Source organism: Halichoerus grypus, chromosome 5, assembly GCF_964656455.1.
Source record: "Halichoerus grypus chromosome 5, mHalGry1.hap1.1, whole genome shotgun sequence".
Taxonomy (NCBI): domain Eukaryota; kingdom Metazoa; phylum Chordata; class Mammalia; order Carnivora; family Phocidae; genus Halichoerus; species Halichoerus grypus.
Window position 1 is genome coordinate 133583035 of NC_135716.1, and position 22121 is coordinate 133605155.

Genomic DNA, 22121 nt, shown 5'->3' on the forward strand with positions numbered 1-22121 from the left:
TTGCTTCTCAGGTGTTCACTCTAGGGGCAAGTGGTGACCACCAGGTGGTCTTGCTCTTGCTAGTTAAGGTCTGGAGATGAGGAAGAATAAGAACTCATGTTTGATTGTCAAAAGTATGGATGAAGGGAACATGACAAAGACCCCAAAGCCCTCTATTGTTCTTCACTGAAGTTGGGTCCAGATGCTCTAGGGAATGAATCTTTGGGTTAAAACAGTGCTGAATTTATTGATCTATTTCTCATAATACTAGAACCAAGAATTAAGTATATAACTATACAAGTGAGCTCATATTACTATGATAACTTACACATCTTCAGAATACTATAAATACAAATTGAATTTAGCAATTATTTTTAAGATGAACGTGATTTTTTTCTTTTTTTTTAAGATTTTATTTATTTATTTGAGAAAGAGAGAGAAAGCCTGTGTGCATGTACATACTGGAGCAGGGGGAGGGGCAGAAGGAGAGGGAGAAGCAGATTCCCCGCTGAGCAGGGAGTCTGATGCAAGGGCTCTATCCCAGGACCCTGAGATCATGACCTGAGCCGAAGGCAGCCGCTTAACCGACTGAACCACCCAGGCGCCCCCTAATTTTTTTTTTCAATAATTACTGTTACAAAAAATGATTCACATTTGAGGCATTGGGACTAGGAGCAGGGAATTATATCAGAATCTCTTCATGTTTTATCAAAAGCATGCAATTTTAAGTGCATTTAACACACTGGTGTACTTTAAAGTGTATTAATATGCTTTCAAATAGTTTATTAAAATTTGGTGCTTACTACAGCTGGAATAACTGGCCTCATTTTACAGACATGGAATCAAGGCTCAGACAGATTAACCGGTCCAAGATCACACAGCTCGTAAGAAGTATAGCAGGAACACAAAGCTAGTTTTGCAACTATTTTTTTCTCCCTGAATCTTAGCCTCAAAATTTCTTGATGGGATCTGCTTCAAGGCAGATGATGTTAGTTTGGAAAGCAAATAAACAAAAAATATAAGTGTAGAGCCGATGAAAAGTACAACACTTAAAATCATGTATGCTGTTTGGACAGGCTAGTGTTAAAATTTTGTTTTTTGAATGCATCAGCAACATTTAAAAATTAGTAGAGTTGATACTGAAAGTTTATATTTCTGTCTTCTTTCAAAGACTCAAAAGATTTAGGAATACAAGATCCTCATAAATGATGGAGTTGGGCAGTGGCTGTCCCCAGTAGACCATCTATGTGCTTTCCTCTCTGCACAGATCCCATTAGCCTCCTTGACTCGTATTTTACCAATCTGGCCCCTGGAAGCATTTGGGTTTGCAATTCCTATATTAAACTCATAAAAGAAGTAAACTATATTAATTTGTCTCTAATTTTAGACAAGATTTTATTTTTTTATTATTTTTTAAGATTTTATTTATTTATTTATTTATTTATTTGACAGAGAGAGTGTGCACAAGCAGGCGGAGCGGCAGGCAGAGGAAGAGGAAGAAGCAGGCCCCCCGCTGAGCAGGGAACCTAACCTCCCCGCTGAGCAGGGAGCCCAGCTGAGCAGGGAGCCTGATGAGGGGCTTGATCCCAGGACCCTGGGATAATGACCTGAGCCAAAGGCAGACACCCAACCAACCAATTGAGCCACCCAGGCACCCCGACAAGATTTTAGGCTAGTTTGCTAGATGAGCTTTCATTTGAATTTTGAATGCACCCCCAACACTTACATCCAGAAGAAATGTCTTTTCCACATATCAGTGTCTCTTGAAAATATCCAGGACATTCAGCAGTGCAGTACATAGAGGCATGTGGCTCCAGAAAGTTGTTATACCAAAGCCGAGCTGTCGTTTTATTAATTCTTGTGATTTGAAATCTTTCTTTAATGCCATTTTTATAAAAATAAAGTTTCCTTGGTTGGCAGTTCTTGATTGCTGCTTGACAGTATATAGAGATATTCATACCCATCTTAAAAATTGTGGCTGGTTCTACCCAGATGTGGCCAGAGCAGTTTATATTTGTAATTCCTGGAAACAAATAGATAAAATTTTTAAAATTCCATGTAAAACATTAAAACAAGAGATTCAAAAGAATATACTGTTGCATTTAAATTTTATTCTTTTCTATTAACTAAATGATTTTCATTGGAAAAAAGTTTTAGGGTTAACTGTATCTTTTAACTGATTAGTTTATTATAATGTGCTTTTTACCGTGCTTCTCTTGATGCTCAGCAACATGATACAAAACTAGAGTGAGCCTTTAAGCTACTCTGTCTAAAAAGCAAATATAATTAGCTCTCCTATTTTAAAGTAGAGAACTGAGGCATTATGAGGCTATGCCATTTTTCAAAGGTAAGATTAGAAATAACACTTGGCACTGCAGAATCCAAACCCCATTCTCAAGCTACTCAATCAATCTTTCATTGTTCTGTAGATAATGGCTACTTTATCAGAAAATTAGGAGTTTAGGGGCGCCTGGGTGGTTCAATTGGTTAAGTGTCTGCCTTCAGCTCAGGTCATGATCTCAGGGTCCTGGGATAGATTCCCCAATGAGGCTCCTGCTCAGTGGGGAGCCTGCTTCTCCCTCTCCCTCTGCTGCTCCCCCTGCCTGTGCTCTCTCCCTCTCTCAAATAAATAGAATCTTAAAAAAAAGAAAATTATGAGTTTAATGAATAAAATCATACTCTTACTAATGACAAAAATCTATTGCTTGATAACCACTTAAAATTCATCATTAATTGAATAATATGGGAAAATGTTCAGAATATATTTTGTTAAAAAGCAAATTGCAGAACAACATATTTAATATAGGCTCAATATCAGAAATAGAAGAATGAATGAAAAGAAATACACTAAGATATTAACAATGATAATCTCTGTGTGTTAGACTAATTTTTTCATTTTTAATTTCATTTTTCTGTGTTTTAAAAATTATATAGTGAATGTAATTACTTTTATAACCCAGAATAATAATTTAAAGTCGTTTTCATAAGCTCAAATGACAGTGCAATGCAGTATCAGTTAAATTAAATTCACATTAAGGAAAATTTATTATTGTCTTTTTCTGGAAATACTTGCATTAAAATATCTTAAAATCTTATCAAAATAGTGATAAAGGTAAGTATTTGATTTTAAAAGGTCCTATCTTTAGACTTCAATACTTAAAGAATTAACTTGTTGTATAATACAAATGTAATTGAATATTTCCATTTACGTAATGAACATTATGTATAAATTATAAGTATTTAAATACTGAAGTACTGATAAAATAATTCCATCATTATTAAGAGGATATTGAAGCCAAAGACATGAAAAGGAAGTTTTAAGAAAGCATCCGACTCGGGGCGCCTGAGTGGCTCAGTCGTTAAGCGTCTGCCTTCGGCTCAGGTCATGATCCCAGGGTCCTGGGATCGAGCCCCGCATCGGGCTCCCTGCTCTACGGGAAGCCTGCTTCTCCCTCTCCCACTCCCCCTGCTTGTGTTCCCTCTCTCGCTGTGTCTCTCCCTGTCAAATAAATAAATAAAATCTTTAAAAAAAAAAAAAAAAGAAAGCATCCGACTGCTTTAAATAAGGTCAACAATTCAATTTTAGACAAACTGAATCCCCAGGACTTTAAAAAAATATGTGAATACTATCATGGAATTATTATGAGTAGTGTTTGAAAAAAATAGAAAATATGAAAAATGTCAGAAGACTTCAGATTTGGACAAATGGTGTCCTGGTTTTCAAAAATAGAATAAAGAAGAACCCCAGAAACTTTGGACCACTGAGCTTTACTACATTCAGGAAAAAATTAGTAAGTCAATGATTTCTCAGTACCTAAAAAAAATCAGTAGTCAGTGGGAATCAACACAGATTGTGTAAGAATAAGTTATACAAATATGTTAATTTCTTTTTTTTAATAGGGTTAGTACATTGATCAGAGGAATGTTAAACTTTTTAAAAAATTTTTTTTAAATTTCAGCAGAGATATTGAAAAGGGGGAACTTGAAAAAAATGTAGTCTGGATGATATTAAAACTATTCATAGATTGAACAATACATAAAATAATTTCTTTTCTCTTTTTTAAAGATTTTTTTTTAATTTATTTGAGAGAGAGAGAGAGAGAGCACACGAGCAGGATGAAGGGCAGAGAGAGAAGCAGACTCCCTCCTGAGCGGGGAGCCCCGATGCAGGGCTCAATCCCAGGACTCCGGGATTATGACCTGAGCTGAAGGCAGATGCTTAACCAGCTGAGCCACCCAGGCGTCCCTATAAAATAATTTCTAAGGGACAGCTTGAGGGTCTCTAATGCCATATCAGAGGGGATTGACTCATTTCTCTACACTCTATATTAGTTACTTGAATGTAAAAACACAAATCCTACTTATCATTTGCATATTTCAAGAAGCTGGAAAAAGTTAGCTAGTGACCTGTTTCTTCTAAATCTTCTTGGATAGCTGTAGTCTGACTCTGGGAGTGTCTGATACCTGCTGGAGGGATTCTAGTTCTGATGATAGGGCTACCTCTACATCTCCAATATAATCGTGTTCCAACCTGCAGAAGACAGTTTCCTTTTGTCATTATTCTGAGTAACTTGCATGATTTGCAAAGCTTTCTTCAAGGTCTAGAAACCTACCTTGGTGTTGCTTGTCTCCCAATAAATGAATTTCTGCCACCTGCCCAGGACACAAAACCCTCGGTCGAAACTCTCAAATGCCAACAGCTATCCTGCCTGAATTTCTGATGATCCCCCTCCTGGATTCCTCAAAGCTGCTTATGCCTGTATCTGTAATAGTGCCAGATGTTTGTGTGAATTATAAGATGGGAAGAATAATAGCACAATACCATTGCACAAAGTTGTGAGGAATAAAAGGCTTAGCACAGTGCCTGATACATAGTAACTGTCAACAAATGGTTTGTGGAGTTGAATTAAATTCAAATGTTTGACAGATTATCATGTAACAGTTATAACAGTTCAAAGATAGAACATGCCAACTCAGAATAATTAGCTTCTTCATGGAAATGTTCATATATGAGTTAGAGGTTTGTTCCTTAGGGATGCTTGAGAAAGGAATCCTGCCATTAAGAGGGAGGTTGGATTCTTTTATTTCATTCACGCATATAATTTTTATGTGCATATAGTTTTTCCCAATCTAATAATTTTTGATTCTTCAGCGATCTTAGAATAATGCCTTGAAAATAATGAACACTCAACATTTTTTTGAATAAAAGATAACAATAGGTACAAAAATACTATACCTCCATGACACCAGTTGAAGAATATATAAAGAGCAATTACCACATCCCATTGAATTGTGACCTGATTCATTCCCGAAAGCAAGAAAAAGCTCTTTGTTGCCCTCTAGGAAAGAAAAAATATGAAAATTGTTTAAATTACAATATTTTAATAAAATAACAATAATAAAAGGCATTCCATTTTTTCCTAACAGTTATTATTGCCTTTAATGAGACCATTTCAATATGAAGAAACTAAGGAAGGAGGGAAGGAAAAAAAGAAGGGGAGAACAGAAGGGAAGAGGAAACAGGGCAAAGAAAAGTCAGTGGTGTGTGAAGAGGTATAATACAGGTGGAGGAATAAAGTGAAAGAAAGGCCTTTTATACCCTTCAAATCACTATGAATTACCTTAGTAGGACATTTTGACCCTTGATAAAATACACTTTCTTTTAATCTTGTCTCTCTCATCAGAAACCTCTGCTCTAACTCTTGATGATAAATTCTCCTGGCCAGATTTCTGTCCCTAAGAAGCTCCAGAAGTATCAGTCTTTGATGAGTTAAACTTGGGAAAAGCCAAAAATTGCAGAACTTCCAGAAAGCATTCAAAATGACGAAAGATGAAGTGAGACAAAGTCATAGGTGCTCTCACCAGTTAAATTTATAAAAAAGCCTTTTCATCGGTAGACAGTTCAAAAGAAACACATTATATAAATTCCAAACAGTATTGCCATAAGTTTACAATTAGAGTTGCATTATTTAATTGGTTACCGACATTATTGAGTAATCAGTTACTCAATGACCAACATTATCTAGTTATTTTTATCTGTTTAATAAAACCTGAGCTTTTCATATAAAACAGCAAAACAAAATCGTGACTCGTCTTATAGCATAAAATATCTGATAACATTTTTTTCTTAAAGATTTTATTTATTTATTTGAGAGAGAGAGAGCACGAGCAGGGGGAGGAGCAGAGGGAGAGGGAGAAGCAGACTCCATGCAGAGCGCGGAGCCCGACGTGGGGCTCAATCCCAGGACCCTGAGATCACAGCCTGAGCCGAAATCAAGAGTCAGGTGCTCAACAGACTGAGCCACCCAGGCACCCCATATGTGATAACATTTTTAAAAACTAGGGTCCCCATGACCCCCATGAATATAGGAATCCCTTTCATAATTTGTTAGCAATATTAGGCCTTCTTTTTATAAATAATAATAATAAAAAAAAGCCTAAAATGTTCCTGGTTAGAAGTTAACTACTCACCCAATAGAATATATGCAATAATTATTATTTAAAGTGATGTGCTATCAGACAGTATTTTAGATTCAACTTTCATCAGTAACCACTATATGAAATATCACAAGAACCTATAAGAAAAAACAACCTGGCCCATATATTTCCAAAAGAAAATATAGCTGTTTTTAAGTATTTGGGTGATCATTGTCTCTTTACCTTTCAACTTGCTGGAAGCACATAATTCCACTTCAGAGCCAGGTTGCTATCTTGTGGCCTGCGTCATGTCCTCCTTCCCCACTGCCTGCTTGTTAATAATCACTTCAGATTTTCAGCAACGAGGCAAATGGAAATGTCAGCAAAGCCCTGACCTACATTTCAGATTCTTGAAGAGGAACTCAAAAACTGTCCAATTCGAAATGACTGGCTCACATATCAGTACTTGGGAAAACCCAGATTACTGAAAGTGAACTGCTTTGTCAGTACTTTTTTTCTCATTTTAATTTAAAATGATCTGTCTCATCCAAGAAGTAGAGCACATACGTAGGCTCTATCTGTCAAAATATAACACCAAAATATACAAAAATATAATGCTTAGTTTTAATTTGCAATTAACATAGATATTTATTAGGAACCAGTTTCTTAAGGCAGTTTAAATGCTACTGTTGACCATTTGTTTATTTACCAAGCGTTTTGAGTATCTAATATGTGTCAGGTATTGTTCTGGGCATTAAAGATATAATGGTGATTAATTACTGAACAGTTCTTTTGTTGTATTGTTTAACTATCACCCATGCTTTAACAGGATTCTACAAGCAAATAAAAAATTACCAAATATTTGGTGTGTTTATAGTTGGTGTCACCAGAGGCTTTTCCCAGCCTACTCTTTCCTCCCACATCCTTTATTGCTTCTATGTGAATCTCTTTCTACTCTATTTCTTTTTATTGTAAATGACAGTTAAGTTACTTGTTTCAATGAAATTCTTTTTTATTTTTTTATTTATTTTTTATTTTTTTTTAAGATTTTATTTATTTATTTGAGAGAGAGAGAATGAGAGACAGAGAGCATGAGAGGGAGGAGGGTCAGAGGGAGAAGCAGACTCCCTGCCGAGCAGGGAGCCTGATGCGGGACTCGATCCCGGGACTCCAGGATCATGACCTGAGCCGAAGGCAGTCGCTTAACCAACTGAGCCACCCAGGCGTCCCATGAAATTCTTTTTTAAAAAAAATTTTTTATTATGTTATGTTAGTCACCATACAGTACATCATTAGTGTTTGATATAGTGTTCCATGATTCATTATTTGCATATAACACCCAGTGCTCATTACAACATGTGCCTTCCTTAATACCCATCACCTGGTTACCCCATCCCCTCACCCCCCTCGCTTCTGTAACCCTCAGATTGTTTCCCAGAATCCACAGTCTCTCATGGTTCATCTCCCCCTCTGGTTTCCCCCCCTTCAATTTTCCCTTCCTTCCCCTAATGTCCTCTGTGCTATTCCTTATGTTTCACATATGAGTGAAACCATATGATAATTGTCTTTCTCTGCTTGACTTATTTCACTTAGCATAATCCCCTCCTGTTCCATCAATGAAATTCTTAAAACCAGAAACTCCATCCTGCCTTTTAAATGTTTATATCTTTGGTATCCAGCACATTAGAATACTCTGGGGAAACATCTGAAACATTTCTATGCTCAGATTTATTCTAGACAATGAAAATTAAAATTTTTGTGGGTGAAGGCTGGGCATCGATTTGTTTAATCCTAAGTGATTATAATGAAGAGTCAGGGTAGAGAACTACTGGAATATAAGAATAAGAGTGTCTTTGAAGACCACACAGAAGAAAGGACTGTCACCTGGGTTTTAATGATTAGTAACAATTTTCCAAGCTGTAAAGGAGAGGGTGTGGGAAACATTTCACATACAGGAACAGAATGTGCAAGTAATAGAGATGTTTTGGGACTGGCTAGTTGTTTCTTTAGGTTTAAGGGAGTAGGATATAAGCTGGAAAACTAAGGTCAGTGGCAGAATGTAATTAATTACTGGGCCTTGTATTCCTGCTAAGTAGTTTAACCTTTGTCTTGAAGTCAGTCAGAGATAGCCAAGATTGGTAAGCAGAGAAATAACATAATCAGATTGGATTTTTAGAAGATAATTCTAATTATTGTGTGGAGAGTTGAATGAAGATGAAGAGCCCAGTTAGGAGGCTATTGAAAAGCAAAAGCTAATGCGGGTCCAAAGCAAAGCCGAGGCAGCCAGAACTGAGAGGAAAAATGGAACTGAGAGCTATGTGGAGGAAGATTGGACAGGCCATTGTGACGAGTAAGGGAATGGAAACCCCTGGAGTTATGTAGTGAAAACACATGTGTGTATGGGGGGATAAGAATTCAGGAGCATGAAGAGTGACTCTGGTGGTGATTTTTGTTGACCCAGTAGATAACAACGTTAACTGAGCATGCAAATGGAGGAGTCGTGGGGAAGTGATGAGTTTGATTCTGGTTATGTTGATTTGGAGGAGCTTACAATATGTTCAGAGAGAACTGTCTGGTGGGCCATTGTAGATACAGATAAACTTGGGAGAGAAGTTTGAGCTGGAGATCTAAATTTGGAAGATTTCAGCATGTCAATGGTATTAAAACTAAGATTAGAATAAGAAAACTAAGAGAGCACATCTAGAATGATAAGGGAAGGAAATAGGTGACGAGAACCAGAAAATCTTACCAAAGGACAAGGAGAGATACAAGGAGTGTGTGGCCAACATCAAATGGTCAGAGATTAAATATGGTAAGAACTAAAAGAAAGTATTGGATTTGACAGTAGTCTTCCCTTAGAACAGTTTCAGAAAAGAAATGGAGGTAGAAAGGGGATTGAAGTGAGTTAGAATAAAAAATAAAGAGGATATTGGCTAATCTTTCGGGAATTTGAACAGTGAAGATGAGATTGATAGAGAGCTCAATGCAAATGAGGATTCATTTATTTTTTTAGTGGGGACCAGTGGTGGTTCTTCTTCTTTGGTGAGCAGTCTGTTCTCATCTTTAATCCGTTTCATTGGTTGGTTGTTTTTCTTACTATTGAGTTTTGAGAGTTCTTTACATGGTTTGGAAACCAGTCCTTTATCATATATATTTTACAAATATTTTGTCCTAGTCTGTGGCTTATCTTTTCATTTTCTTACCAATGTATTTTTTTTTTAAAGATTTTATTTATTCATTTGAGACACAGAGATACAGAGAGAGCATGAGCAGGGAGAGAGGCAGAGGGAGAAGGAGAAGCAGGCTCCCCGCTGAGCCAGGAGCCCGATGTGGGGCTCTATCCCAGGACCCTGGGATCATGACCTGAGCCGAAGGCAGATGCTTAACCGTCTGAGCCATCCAGGCACCCCACCAATGTCTTTTGAGATCAGAAATTTTTTAATTTTGATCAAGTCTAATTCATTATTTTATTGTTTCATTTGTTTTGTCCTGCTTACATTTTCATCAACGGATTAATACATAATCTTGTCTTATGTGTGTTTCTGTTTAAAGACACCTTACTTAATCTATATTGTTGATTAACATTGAACTCAGGGCCAACAACACTATAATTCATGCCTGAACAAAGCTCATCTAACACATGAAGTTTCTTTGTAATGTACATTGTGGCCTTATTGTACTTATGAACACTAGATGGTACTTCAGGACTATGCTTGGGGGTCATTTTGAACAGTAAAATCACCAAAAAAAAGTGCAAAATGGGGGGAAATGTGGCACTAAGAAGACCTCCCAAAAGACACTTGTTTATAGTACGAGAGCTCAAACAAGTATTATTAGCTGGGAACGTGCACATTGGCTGACTCAAATTTTTCACCACTCTACACATGTCTGCAAATTACTGACAAATGCTACAAGTATTGATTTGGGGGTTACAAGTAAATTTTAGCTGGTCAAAGAATTAACAAATGTGGAATCAGGGAATGATGAGGATCAACTATATCAAATCTCATATGTAAGTGGTTTGACTTCATTTGCTAATCAAAGACGCACTGTCTTGGCTTTTTCTCCACAGACAAGATTGCCATCTGGGCATACCAGGACAGTTTAATTTAAACGTGTCCCAGGTTATTATAAAGAACACTCCATTTTATTTTCAAAATTATTCTAGTTTAGAAGATATATTGTCACTCTCTTATAGGCCTACAAGTAATAGACTTTGTTTCCTAAAACTATTTTGAGTTTTCTCTGGTATTTGGTAAAAGTTTGGAATAGTTGTTGGCTAAGGGGAATGAAAAGGGCGATTGAGTATAAAATGCATGATCCTGAAAACATCATATTAAATTAGTAATCATATTTTGAGTTAGCACATCATCAAGGCAAATACATCATAATGGAACATTTAAGATTTTTTCCCAAATTTTAAAAAATCCTCTTTAGGGCACTTAAGGCTAGAACAGAAGAAAACAGCTAGAACTGTAGTACTTATGTAATTGTGCTTTTCTATAAATTGACCTGCCTATTGTGGATTGAAAATATCTCCAGTTTCGCTATCCAGAGGCAACAAACATTGTCATAAACTAACTGGCTACTAGAAGGAACTCCTTGAAGTAGTTAGGATCTCCCAGTTTAAGTAGCATAGCTGGACCAAGACCTGGAATGTTAAACTGGTTGCCCAGCAACACTGGTCTTCCCATTGAGGAGCAGGCCTAGAGGGCTCTACCTTGCCTCAGGACACAGATGCCATATGTTGGTGGGAATGAGCAGAACAGGGAGTGGACTGTTGACTCCTGAAATGGGAACCTAGTGACTTTTGACTCTGAAGAGAGATGGAAAACCTACCACCTCTATATGGGGAAGTGATACAGCAGCCCTCATGTTTTTAATAGGGCTGGTAATCTGGTTAGAGAAGGGGAGTAGGAAACTAGTCCTGAGTTTGTGCTTGCATAGAGGGTACACTGTTTTTACTTAGATTACAGCATTTCTTTGTGGTAGCTTTGGTAGGAGTGTTTACACACGATAATTCAGTCTCTCACCCCTGAATATTATCGTGTGTAAAGCTCCTCAGACATTCCATTGGAGGCACCAGTAAATTAGCAGATCCCATTAGATAGACTTAATTTGGGAGGCTTAAGATTTTGTAGAGTGATCTAGTAATTCTGTATGAAATAAAGAAATCAATATCATGGAAGGGTAGGGAAACTGATGGTGATGGGTGGTTGGATGAGTTGGTTTTTGAAGCAGAGAAGATGGCAACAGCTCCTCATAGGGGCCAGAAGAAGTCCCTTGATATATGGGTATGCTCGGATAAGATACTTTGTACATATCTGCCCAATTCTTGGTAGAGAGGGTGCAGTGGTACAGCCTAGGCTGTCTCTATACCTGGGTGAAAAATACGTGTCCCCGTTTGAGAAGGCTTACAGTACTATAATGGGTAAAGTGTGACTGCATCTGCACGGGTGGGTCCCCAGAAATTGAGGAAAAAAGCAGAAAAGCCCACTGTGAACTGTGGATGGACATGTACAGTGAGTCACCCTTCATAGCCTAGTTAAGATCATTTCTGTATATACTGCATTAAGGGGCTTGATCCTGGGGTAAAGAACTCTTCTGCGCTCTCCTATATACTATAGACCGTATGTGTAATTGAAGTGAAGACTTATTTTGCTAATTTATTGTGACGTCCTGCCTTTCTGTTGTTATAGGCCCAATGAAAGGGCTGCATACTCCTGAGTGCCTTCCATGTACCAGCATACACGGTACTTGGGGCTGTGACTACAGAGAGGATGTTAATGGCTTTCAAGGACCCTTCAGTGGGAAAGAAGATTGTATTTAAAAATTAAAATGCAAAAGAATAAAATGCTAATGGGAAGATATGAAAACAGTTGAGGGAGCAGAGAGGAATATACAGCAGCCTCAGGTCCACACTTTTGCAGCTTCAGGCCTGAATGCCAACTCCTGTAGGATAAAATTTACCTGACCTGGGTCAAGGACTCAGGCTGCTTCTTGCATGTTCCCTCCAGTTTGATCATCCTTGTGCCTCTGAACTTGATTTTATGGTATCAGCATATCTCTTCCAACTGCCTCTCCTGCTGCCCCCATCATCCTTCAGTGGGCGTGCACCATGCCGTGCCCACTTTGCTTCACCAGTGGTGTGCAACTCAGCGTCTGGGCCGGCCTTGCTTTTCAACACTCACAACTCTGAGTAATTATGAAAAGTACAATTTTAGGTTTGCAGCCTTTATTTAAGAAGGTAACAGAAAATGTTATTCATTTCAGAAAGCTTTTTATCAAAAGTACTGAACTTATGTTTCTAACTACATGGCCTTGAAGTTACGTTTTAATTATCTTGAGGGTAGTTTTACCTGGAAGAACTCATTCTTCAACTATGCCAGATAAATGAGGTGTCATTTTGTTAATTTTCTCAACCACTAAATTAATAACCCCATCATTCATAAAGAGATATGTAGACTCTTTGCAGAGAAATAAATATCATAAATCTTATGACTCATCCAGAGGATGGTACCTACATGCAGCTGCCCGATTCCTCTCAGCATCAAACGCCCAGTGGCACGTTCAGCTATGTTGGAGGCTGACATATGCACAGGCTGAATCATCGCTATCTCCTGTGAGGTGTGCATTAAAAGTCAGCTTTACCTTATTTCCTATGAGTGCGTTAGAGACTTAAGAATGCTTAGAAGTGGAGATGATTTCAAAACCTTATTTCTAGCTCTTGGACACATGTACACTTTTAAGGAAGTCAATTTCCTGAGTCTCGATTTCCATCACGTGCCCTTTCCTAAATTTGATGCCTCTGAGAATGAGTCTGGGTATAAATAGCTGCAGGTGCTGTAAACACTTAAGGCTTCTCTAGTCTTTGCCTGCATTTTATATATATTTTTAGAAATGTGAAGCTTACCAAAATACTTGTATTTCAGCCCATGTTGAGATCTCTGAACGTTAGCCAATTTGGGGATATTTGGATCCATTTTGGAATTGTCTTGAGTGCCAGGCATCAGAAGCAATATGGGGACTTATGGTTCCTTTTTTTCTTTTTCTTTTTTTTTTTTAAATGTTATTTATTTACTTTAGAGAGAGAGAGAGTGAGTGGGGGAAAGGCAGAGGGAAAGGGAGAGGGAAACTCAAGCAGACTCTGCACTGAGCTCAGAGCCTGGCGCAGGGCTCAGTCTCACGACCCCGAGATCATGACCTGAGCCAAAATCAAGAGTCTGATGCTTAACCGACTAAGCCACCCAGGCACCCCAGTTATTTTCTTAAATGTAAATGAAATTTTTGATAGACTATCGCAGTTTTTCTAGACACATTGTATAAAATTCATGTGTTAAAATTTTACTTGCTTTTTTTCAGATTTAATGTACTTCATTCCATAAGGTAGTTCATGGTATATTTGTTCCTATTATAGTTTAGTTGAACCTGTTTCATCATCTAAAATGTTTAATAATTTCTATTGTCTATATAAAAGGAAATAAACTTTTTTAGACTTATGTTTAATATTTTAGATATTAATTAAAAATATGCCAGTGGGTACATATTTTTAAAAGCTTCTTCTAAGAGTATTTAAGGAAAATATTTGGAAGACCACTGTATTAGAGATCAACTATACAAGCCAATCAAAAATCATGGTGGAAAAAAATATATCAAAATATCAATAGTGGTTTCTTTGGATTATTGAATTATGGTTATTTTTTCTTCCTTTTGCTTTTCTATAACTTTCCATTTTTTAGGATGAATATATTATATATGATAATTTTAAAACATTGAAAAAATACTAAATACAGGCAACCATGTTAGGACCCCTCACTCTTGAGAGCTTTTTCTGTGTCTTCACTTAATAAACTTTTATCACTTTATTCACACACACACACACACAAAAGAAAAAATTCTAAATACATTAAGGACAAGGAAAACTTTAAATGAAGGGATATAAAGGGGAGTTTCCTTCCTAGTTGATTCTAAAATATGTGACAGCTGGAGGCAATTATTGATAGTCTACTGATGTACGCATTTCATTTATGCAAACTTAATTATAAGGGGCAGGAATGAGAAGAGTTTTTCTTCCTATAGAAGAAAAATGAATTCTTTCACACCTTTTAATATAGACCTTAAGCCTTTATGACTCAAAGAAAAGAAGGCCAATGAAAAATGCAACAATAATTATTTTTTAAATTGAAGTAAAATCAACAAATAAAATTATATATGTTTCAAGTGTACAACATGATGATTTGCTGTATATACATATGCATATACATACGCATACATATAAAATGATTACAAAAATCAAGTTAATTAACACATACTTTTTTTTTTTGGTGAGAACACTTTAGATCTACCCTCTTAGCAATTTCTTTTTTTTTTTTTAAGATTTTATTTATTTGAGAGAGACAGAGAAAGATAGGGACAGAGATAGCGAAAGAGAGCATGAGCGGGGACGAGAGGGAGAACCAGGCTCCCCACTGAGCAGGGAGCTGGACACAGGGCTTAATCCCAGGACCCTGGGATCATGACCTGAGCTGAAGGCAGACGCTTAACTGACTGAGCCACCCAGGTGTCCCTAAATTTCAAGTGTGTAATACATTATTATTAACTATAATCTCCATGCTGTACATTCAATCCTCAAAATTTATTCATCTTATAACTAAAAGTTTTCACCCTTTAACCAACATCTCCCCATTTCCTCCACCCCATAGTCCCTGGCAAATACCATTCTCTTTTTCTATGAGTTTGACTTTTTTTTGGATTGCCCATATAAGTGATACCACACAGTATTAGTCTTTCTCTTTCTGGCTTATCTCATTTAGCATAATGTTCTCCAGATTCATCTATGATGCAAAGAACAGAATTTCCTTCTTTCTCATGGCTGAATAATATTCTGGTGTGTGTGTGTGTGTGTGTGTGTGTGCATGCACGTGTGTATCATATCTTCTTTACTCATCTCATCAGACACTTAGGTTCCATATCTTGCTTATTGTATATAATGCTGCAGTGAACATGGTTATAGGTATCTTTTCAAGACAGTGATTTCAGTTCCTTTGGATTTATACCCAGGAGTAGGATTGCTGGAGTATATGGTAGTTCAATTTTTAATTTTTTGAGGATACTTCATAATGTTTTCCATAATGGCTGTCCCATTTTACATTCCCACTAACAGTATATAAGGGATCCCTTTTCTCCATATCCATAACATTTGTTATCTGTTGTCTTTTTATAAAAGCCATTCTAACAGGTGTGAGGTGATAGCTCATTATGGTTTTGAGTTGCATTTTGTTGACAATTAGTGATGTTGAACACCTTTTCATGTACCTGTTGCCATTTGTATATCTTTTCTGGAAAAATATTTATTCAGTTCCTTTGACTATTTTTAAGATCAGATTATGTGTTTTGCTGCTATTGAGTTGTAGGAGTTCTCTATACATTTTAGATATTAACCTGTTATCAAATACATGGTTTGCAAATATTTTCTCCCATTCCATAGGTTGCCTTTCCATTTTTTTTATTGTTTCCTTGCTGTGAAGAAGCTTTTCAGTTTGATGTAGTCCCACTTGCTTACTTTTGCTTTTGTTGCCTGTGCTTTTGTTGTCATATCCAAAGGATCATTGCCAAGGTCAATGTTGAGTTTGTCCTCCATGTTTTCTTCCAGGAGTTTTAGGGTTTGGAGTCTTACATTTAACTCTTTAATTCATTTCAAGTTAGTTTTTGTGACTGTGCAAGATAGGGGTCCAATTTCATTCTTTTGCATGTAGATATCTAGTTTTCCCACCACCATTTATTAAAGAGACGATCCTTTTCCCATTGTGTGTTCTTGGCACCTTTGTCAAAGATTAATATATACATAAGTTTAATTCTGGGCTCTTTATTCTGTTCCATTGATCCGTATGTCTTTTTTTTTTTTTAAGATTTTATTTATTTGACAGACAGCGAGAGAGGGAACACAAGCAGGGGGAGTGGGAGAGGGAGAAGCAGCCTCCCACTGAGGGGAGAGCCCGATGCGGGGCTCGATCCCAGGACCCTGGGATCATGACCTGAGCCAAAGGCAGACACTTAACGACTGAGCCACAGGTGTCCCTGTGTGTCTGTTTTTAAGCCAGTATCATATAGTTTTGATTAGTATAGCTTTATCCTGTAGTCTGAAATCAGGAAGTGTGGTGCCCTCAGCTTTGTTCTTTCTCAAGATTGTTTTGCCTATTTGGAGTCCTCTTTGGTTCCATACAAATTTTAGGATTCTTTTTTCTATTTCTGTGAAAAAATGCCATTGAAATTTTTATAGGGATTGCACTGATTCTGTAGATTGCTTCAGGTAGTATGGACATTTTCACAATATTAATTCTTCTAATCCAAGAACACAAGACATCTTTCCATTTATTTGTATCTTCAATCTCTTTCATCAGTGTCTTCTAGTTTTTAGTGTACAGATCTTTTGCCTTCTTGGTTAAATTTATTCCTAAGTATTTTATTGTTTTTGATGTTATTATAAATGGAATTGTTTTCTTAATTTCTCCTTTAGATAGTTTACTATATAAAATGCAACTCAGTTTTGTATATTGATTTTGTATCCTAAAACTACTGAATTTGTTCTAATTGTTTTTTGGTGGTGCCTTTAGGGTTTTCTTTTTAAGATATATTTTTTTAATGTATTTATTTGACAGAGAAATAGAGAGCACAAGTAGGCAGAGTGGCAGGCAGAGGGAAAGGGAGAAGCAGGCTCCCCGCTGAGCAGGGAGCCTGATGTGGGGCTCGATCCCAGGACTCTGGGATCATATAATACCATGAAATTTGCAAACAGAGACCATTTTACTTCTTGTTTTCCAATTTGGATACCTGTGATTTCTTTTTCTTGCCTAATTGCTCTGGCTTGTTGACTAGAAGTGACAATAACAGGCATCCTTGTCTTATTCCTGATCTTAGAGGAAAAGCTTTTCACTGTTTTTTGTTTGTTTTTTTAAATTTTTTATTTAAATTCAATTTAGTTAACATATAGTGCATTATTAGTTTCAGGGGAGGAATTTAGTGATTCATCACTTGTATATAACAGCCAGTGCTCATTACATCAAGTGCCCTCCTTAATACCCATCACCCAATTACCCCATCCCCCCCACCTCCCTTCCAGCAACCCTCAGTTTGTTTCCTATAGTTAAGAGTCTCTTATGGTTTGTCTTCCTCTCTGTTTTCATCTTATTTTATAAAGCTTTTCACTCTTGAGGATGATGTTACCTGTGGCTTTTATTATATTGAGATACATTTCTTTTATACCTAATTTGTTGAGAGTTTTTATCATGAAAGAATGTTGAATTTTGCCAAATGCTATTTCTACATCTATTGAGATGATCATATGATTTTTATTCTTCATTCTGTTACTGTTTCTTCAGTTATTCTTCATTCTGTTACATTTATTAATTTGCGTGTTTGGAACCATCCTTGCATTCCAGGGATAAACCCCACTTGATTATGGTATATGATCTTTTTAGTGTGCTGTTGAATTCAGTTTGCTAGTATTTTGTTGAGGATTTGTGCTTCTCTGTTCATCAGGGATATTGGCCTGTAATTTTCTTTTCTTGTATCCTTGTCTGGCTTTGTTATCATGGTAATGCTACCCTCATAAAATGAGTCTTTTCCACTTTTGTGGAAAGAATTTGAGAAAGATTAGCATTAATTCTCCAAATGTTTGGTAGAATTCACAAGTGAAGCCATCTTGTCTTTTCTTTGTTAGAAGATTTTAGATTACTGATTCAATCTCCTTACTACTTTTAGGTCATTCATATTTTCTATTTCTTCATAATTTAGTCCTGGTAGGTTGTATGTTTCTAGGAATTTATTTTTTCTAGGTTATCTAATTTGTTGGCATATAATTGTTCATAGTAGTCTTTCACGATCCTTTGTATTTCTGCAATATCAGTTAAAATGTTTCCGCCTTCATTTCTGATTTTATATATTTGAGTTTCTTTTTTCTTTATCTAGCTAAAGGTTTGTCTATTTTGTTTATCTCTCAAAAATCAGCTCTTAGTTTCACTTTTGATCTTTTCTATTGTATTTCTAGACTGTTTCATTTATTTCTATTTTGATCTTTGTTATTTCCTTCCTTCTGCTAAACTTGTGCTTAGTTTGTTTTCTTTTCTAGGTCCTTCAAACGTAAAGTTAGATTATTTACTTGTGATCTGACCTTTTTCCTAATGTAGGTGCTTATTGCTATAATAATAATTTGAATAATGAAACTTATCATTGATTATTATTATAATTATATTGGCTTTGATGGAAAAGTTATATCATTTGCTAAAAACATAGAAGTTATTAGAAGAAAAAGTTTTCCTTATCCATTCACTACTGTCAATTGATGGGAAAAATATTTATGAATTCTTTCATGATGTTCAAGATATTTTTAGAGAATTTTTCAGATAGAAAAAAATATAACTCAGCATGATCAAAGCACACATTCATCACTCTGTTTTGCAGAATCAGACCCCCTCCTTCCCCTGGTTTTCACATGTAATTCTGATAGAGGCTCACATTGTAAGGGTGACTTTAGGCTGTTCAAATTATCAGAGATATCAATAAGATATTTTAATGTTCAAATCCATTCATGAAAACAGTTTTGAAAATTGAAGTTTCCTCCAGTAAGATTTAGAGTCCTATCAACTCAAATGAAAGAGTGAGGACCCCACTACATGAAAGCTAATGATCTTCAGTGATTTTCATTGCCTCTGCTCATCTCCATGAAAGGAAAAATCTAAGACTTAAGAGGACTTTGGATGATACAATTAACACTTGAAAAGAATCATTTAAATACTCATCTTCAGTTTGCAAATGTGTGCTCAGCGTTGTTTGTTTGTTTTGCTGGTACATCTAAACAGTGACTAGATTATGCTTTCAGGGCAACCATTTCAGTGCACCACTCATGAGCTTCTCAAAGTGACAAGTCAGTTAAGTGCTAAAAAGAGTTCAGGAATGGGCTTGAAAATTCAGTATGTAAGAAAACATACTAGTGAACATCATCATCCAAGTTACACATTCCATGAACAGCTCTAGGAGAAAATTCAGTCATGGAGGTTCACAGCAATCATGGGCGGCCTGAATCCCACTCCTGTGTTCATGTAGTGTTCAGATTAGCACTGCTCTACTTGCTTTAGCCTTATCTGGAAAAGTGACTCCAGAAAAATCACATTTCTGTTATGCTAGTTTTATTTTTCCTAATACACATTAAAATAAGCACATGGCTAGAATATATCACTCGAGCAAAGATCTAGTAGAAATGAAGGAGAGGCTATGGAGTTAATTTGAAGAAGAACAGAAAGAACAGTAGGAGACGGGGGAGGTGGGGAGAAAAAGCAGCTCTGGGATGCATTCAAGGACCAGGAAGGAGGTCAGTGTGGAAGGAGCAAAGTAAGCAAGGAGGAGAACAGTGAGAGATGAAAACAGAAGGAAATGAAGTTGAAGTAACTGCAGTGAGGGGTGATGGGCAATAGTGTATGGCTCCATAGGGCCTTCAACTCTTCTGATGATTGAGATAAGAAGTCATTGGAGTTTTTTTTTTTAATTCAATTAATTAACATATAGTGTATTACTAGTTTTAGAGGTAGAGTTCAGTGATTCATCAGTCTCATATAATACCCAGTGCCATTACATCATGTGCCCTTCTTAATGTCCATCACCCAGTTATCCGATCCCCCTACCCCTTTCCCTTCCAGCAACCCTCAGTTTGTTTCCTGTGGTTAAGAGTCTCTTATGGTTTGTCTCCCTCTCCAATTTCCTCTTGTTTTATTTTTCCCTCCTTTCCCCTATGATCCTGTTTTATTTCTTTCTCTTTTTTTTTAAGGCTTTATTTATTTGACAGAGAGAGAGAGAGCACAAGCAGGGGGAGCAGCAGACAGAGAGAGAGGGAGAAGCAGGCTCCCCACAGAGCAGGGTATTTTTTTTTTTATTATGTTATGTTGATAGGGATTGCATTGAATGTATAGATTGCTCAAGGTAGCATAGACATTTTTACAATATTTGTTCTTCCAATTCAGGAGCATGGAATGTTTTTCAGTTTCTTTGTGTCTTCCTCAATTTCTTTCATGAATGTTCTATAGTTTTCTGAGTACAGATCCTTTGCCTCTTTGTTTAGGTTTATTCCTAGGTATCTTATGATTTTAGGTGCAATTGTAAATGGGATAGATTCTTTAATTTCTCTTTCTTCTGTCTCATTGTTAGTGTATAGAAATGCAACTGATTTCTGTGCATTGATTTTTATATCCTGCCACTTTGCTGAATTCCTGTATGAGTTCTAGCAATTTTGGGGTGAAGTCTTTTGGGTTTTCCACATAGACTATCCTGTCATCTGCAAAGAGTGAGAGTTTGACTCCTTCGCCAATTTGGATACCTTTAATTTCTTTTTGTTGTCTGATTCTGAGGGTAGGACTTCTAGTACTATGTTGAACAACTGTGGTGAGAGTGGACATCCCTGTCGTGTTCCTGGCCTTAGGGGAAAAGCTCTGTTTTTCCCTATTGAGAATGATATTTGCTGTGGGTTTCTCATAGATGGCTTTTATGATATTGAGGTATGTTCCCTCTATCCCTACACTGTGAAGAATTTTAATCAAGAAAGGAGGCTGTACTTTGTCAAATGCTTTTTCTCCATCTATTGAGAGGATCATTTGGTTCCTGTACTTTCTTTAATTAATGTAGTGTATCACATTGATTGATTTGTGGATGTTAAACTGACCTTGCAGCCCAGGAATAAATCCCATTTGGTCGTGGTGAATCCTATTGGCTAATACTTTGGTAAGAATTTTTGCATCCATGTTCATCAGGAAGATTGGTCTGTAATTCTCCTTTTTGGTGGGGTCTTTTTCCAGTTTTGGGATCAAGGCAATGCTGGTCTCATAGAATGAGTTTGGAAGTTTTCCTTCCATTTCTATTTTTTGAAACAGCTTCAAAAGAATAGGTATTAATTCTTCTTTAAATGTTTGGTAGAATTCCCCTGGAAAGCCATCCAGCCCTGGGCTCTTGTCTGTTGGGAGATTTTTGATTACTGCTTCAATTTCCTTGCTGGTTATGGGTCTGTTCAGGTTTTCTATTTCTTCCTGTTTCCATTTTGGTAGTTCATACGTCTCTAGGAATGCATCCATTTCTTCCAGATTGCCTAATTTGTCAGCATATAGTTGCTCATAATATGTTCCTATAATTTGCATTTCTTCAGTGTTAGTTGTGATCTCCCCTCTTTCATTCATGATTTTATTTATTTGGGTCCTTTCTCTTTTCTTTTTGATAAGTCTGACCAGGGGTTTATCGACCTTATTAATTCTTTCAAAGAACAAGCTCCTAGTTTCGTTGATCTGTTCTACTGTTCTTTGGTTTCTATTTCATTGAGTTCTGCTCTGATCTTTATTATTTCTCTTTTCCTGCTTGGTTTAGGTTTTATTTGCTCTTCTTTTTCCAGCTCCTTTAGGTGTAGGGTTAGGTTGTGTATTTGAGACCTTTCTTGTTTCTTAAGAAAGATGTATTGCTATATAATTCCCTCTTAGGACCGCCTTTGCTGCATCCTAAAGATTTTGAACAGCTGTGTTTTCATTTTCATTTGTTTCCATGAATTTTTTAAATTCTTCTTTAATTTCCTGGTTGAACCATTCACCCATTCATCCTTCAGTAAGATGCTCTTTAGCCTCCATGTATTTGAGTTCTTTCCAAATTTTCTCTTATGATTGATTTCCAGTTTCAAGGCATTGTGGTCTGAAAATATG

At 36.6% G+C, this 22121-nt stretch overlaps 1 protein-coding gene across 1 annotated transcript in view; it reads right to left on the reverse strand.

The window, feature by feature from the left end:
• IL23R (interleukin 23 receptor) overlaps window positions 1–5311 on the reverse strand; it is a 63456-nt gene extending 58145 nt beyond the window's left edge. Inside the window, exons 1-2 of the mRNA XM_078071730.1 lie at window positions 5216–5311; window positions 1706–2002 (exon numbers count right to left, since the gene is read on the reverse strand). Of these exons, the coding sequence (XP_077927856.1) occupies window positions 1706–2002; window positions 5216–5285 (367 nt within the window). The 5' untranslated portion in view covers window positions 5286–5311. The remainder of the gene's footprint in view (window positions 1–1705; window positions 2003–5215) is intronic.
• Window positions 5312–22121: the final 16810 nt, after the last annotated feature.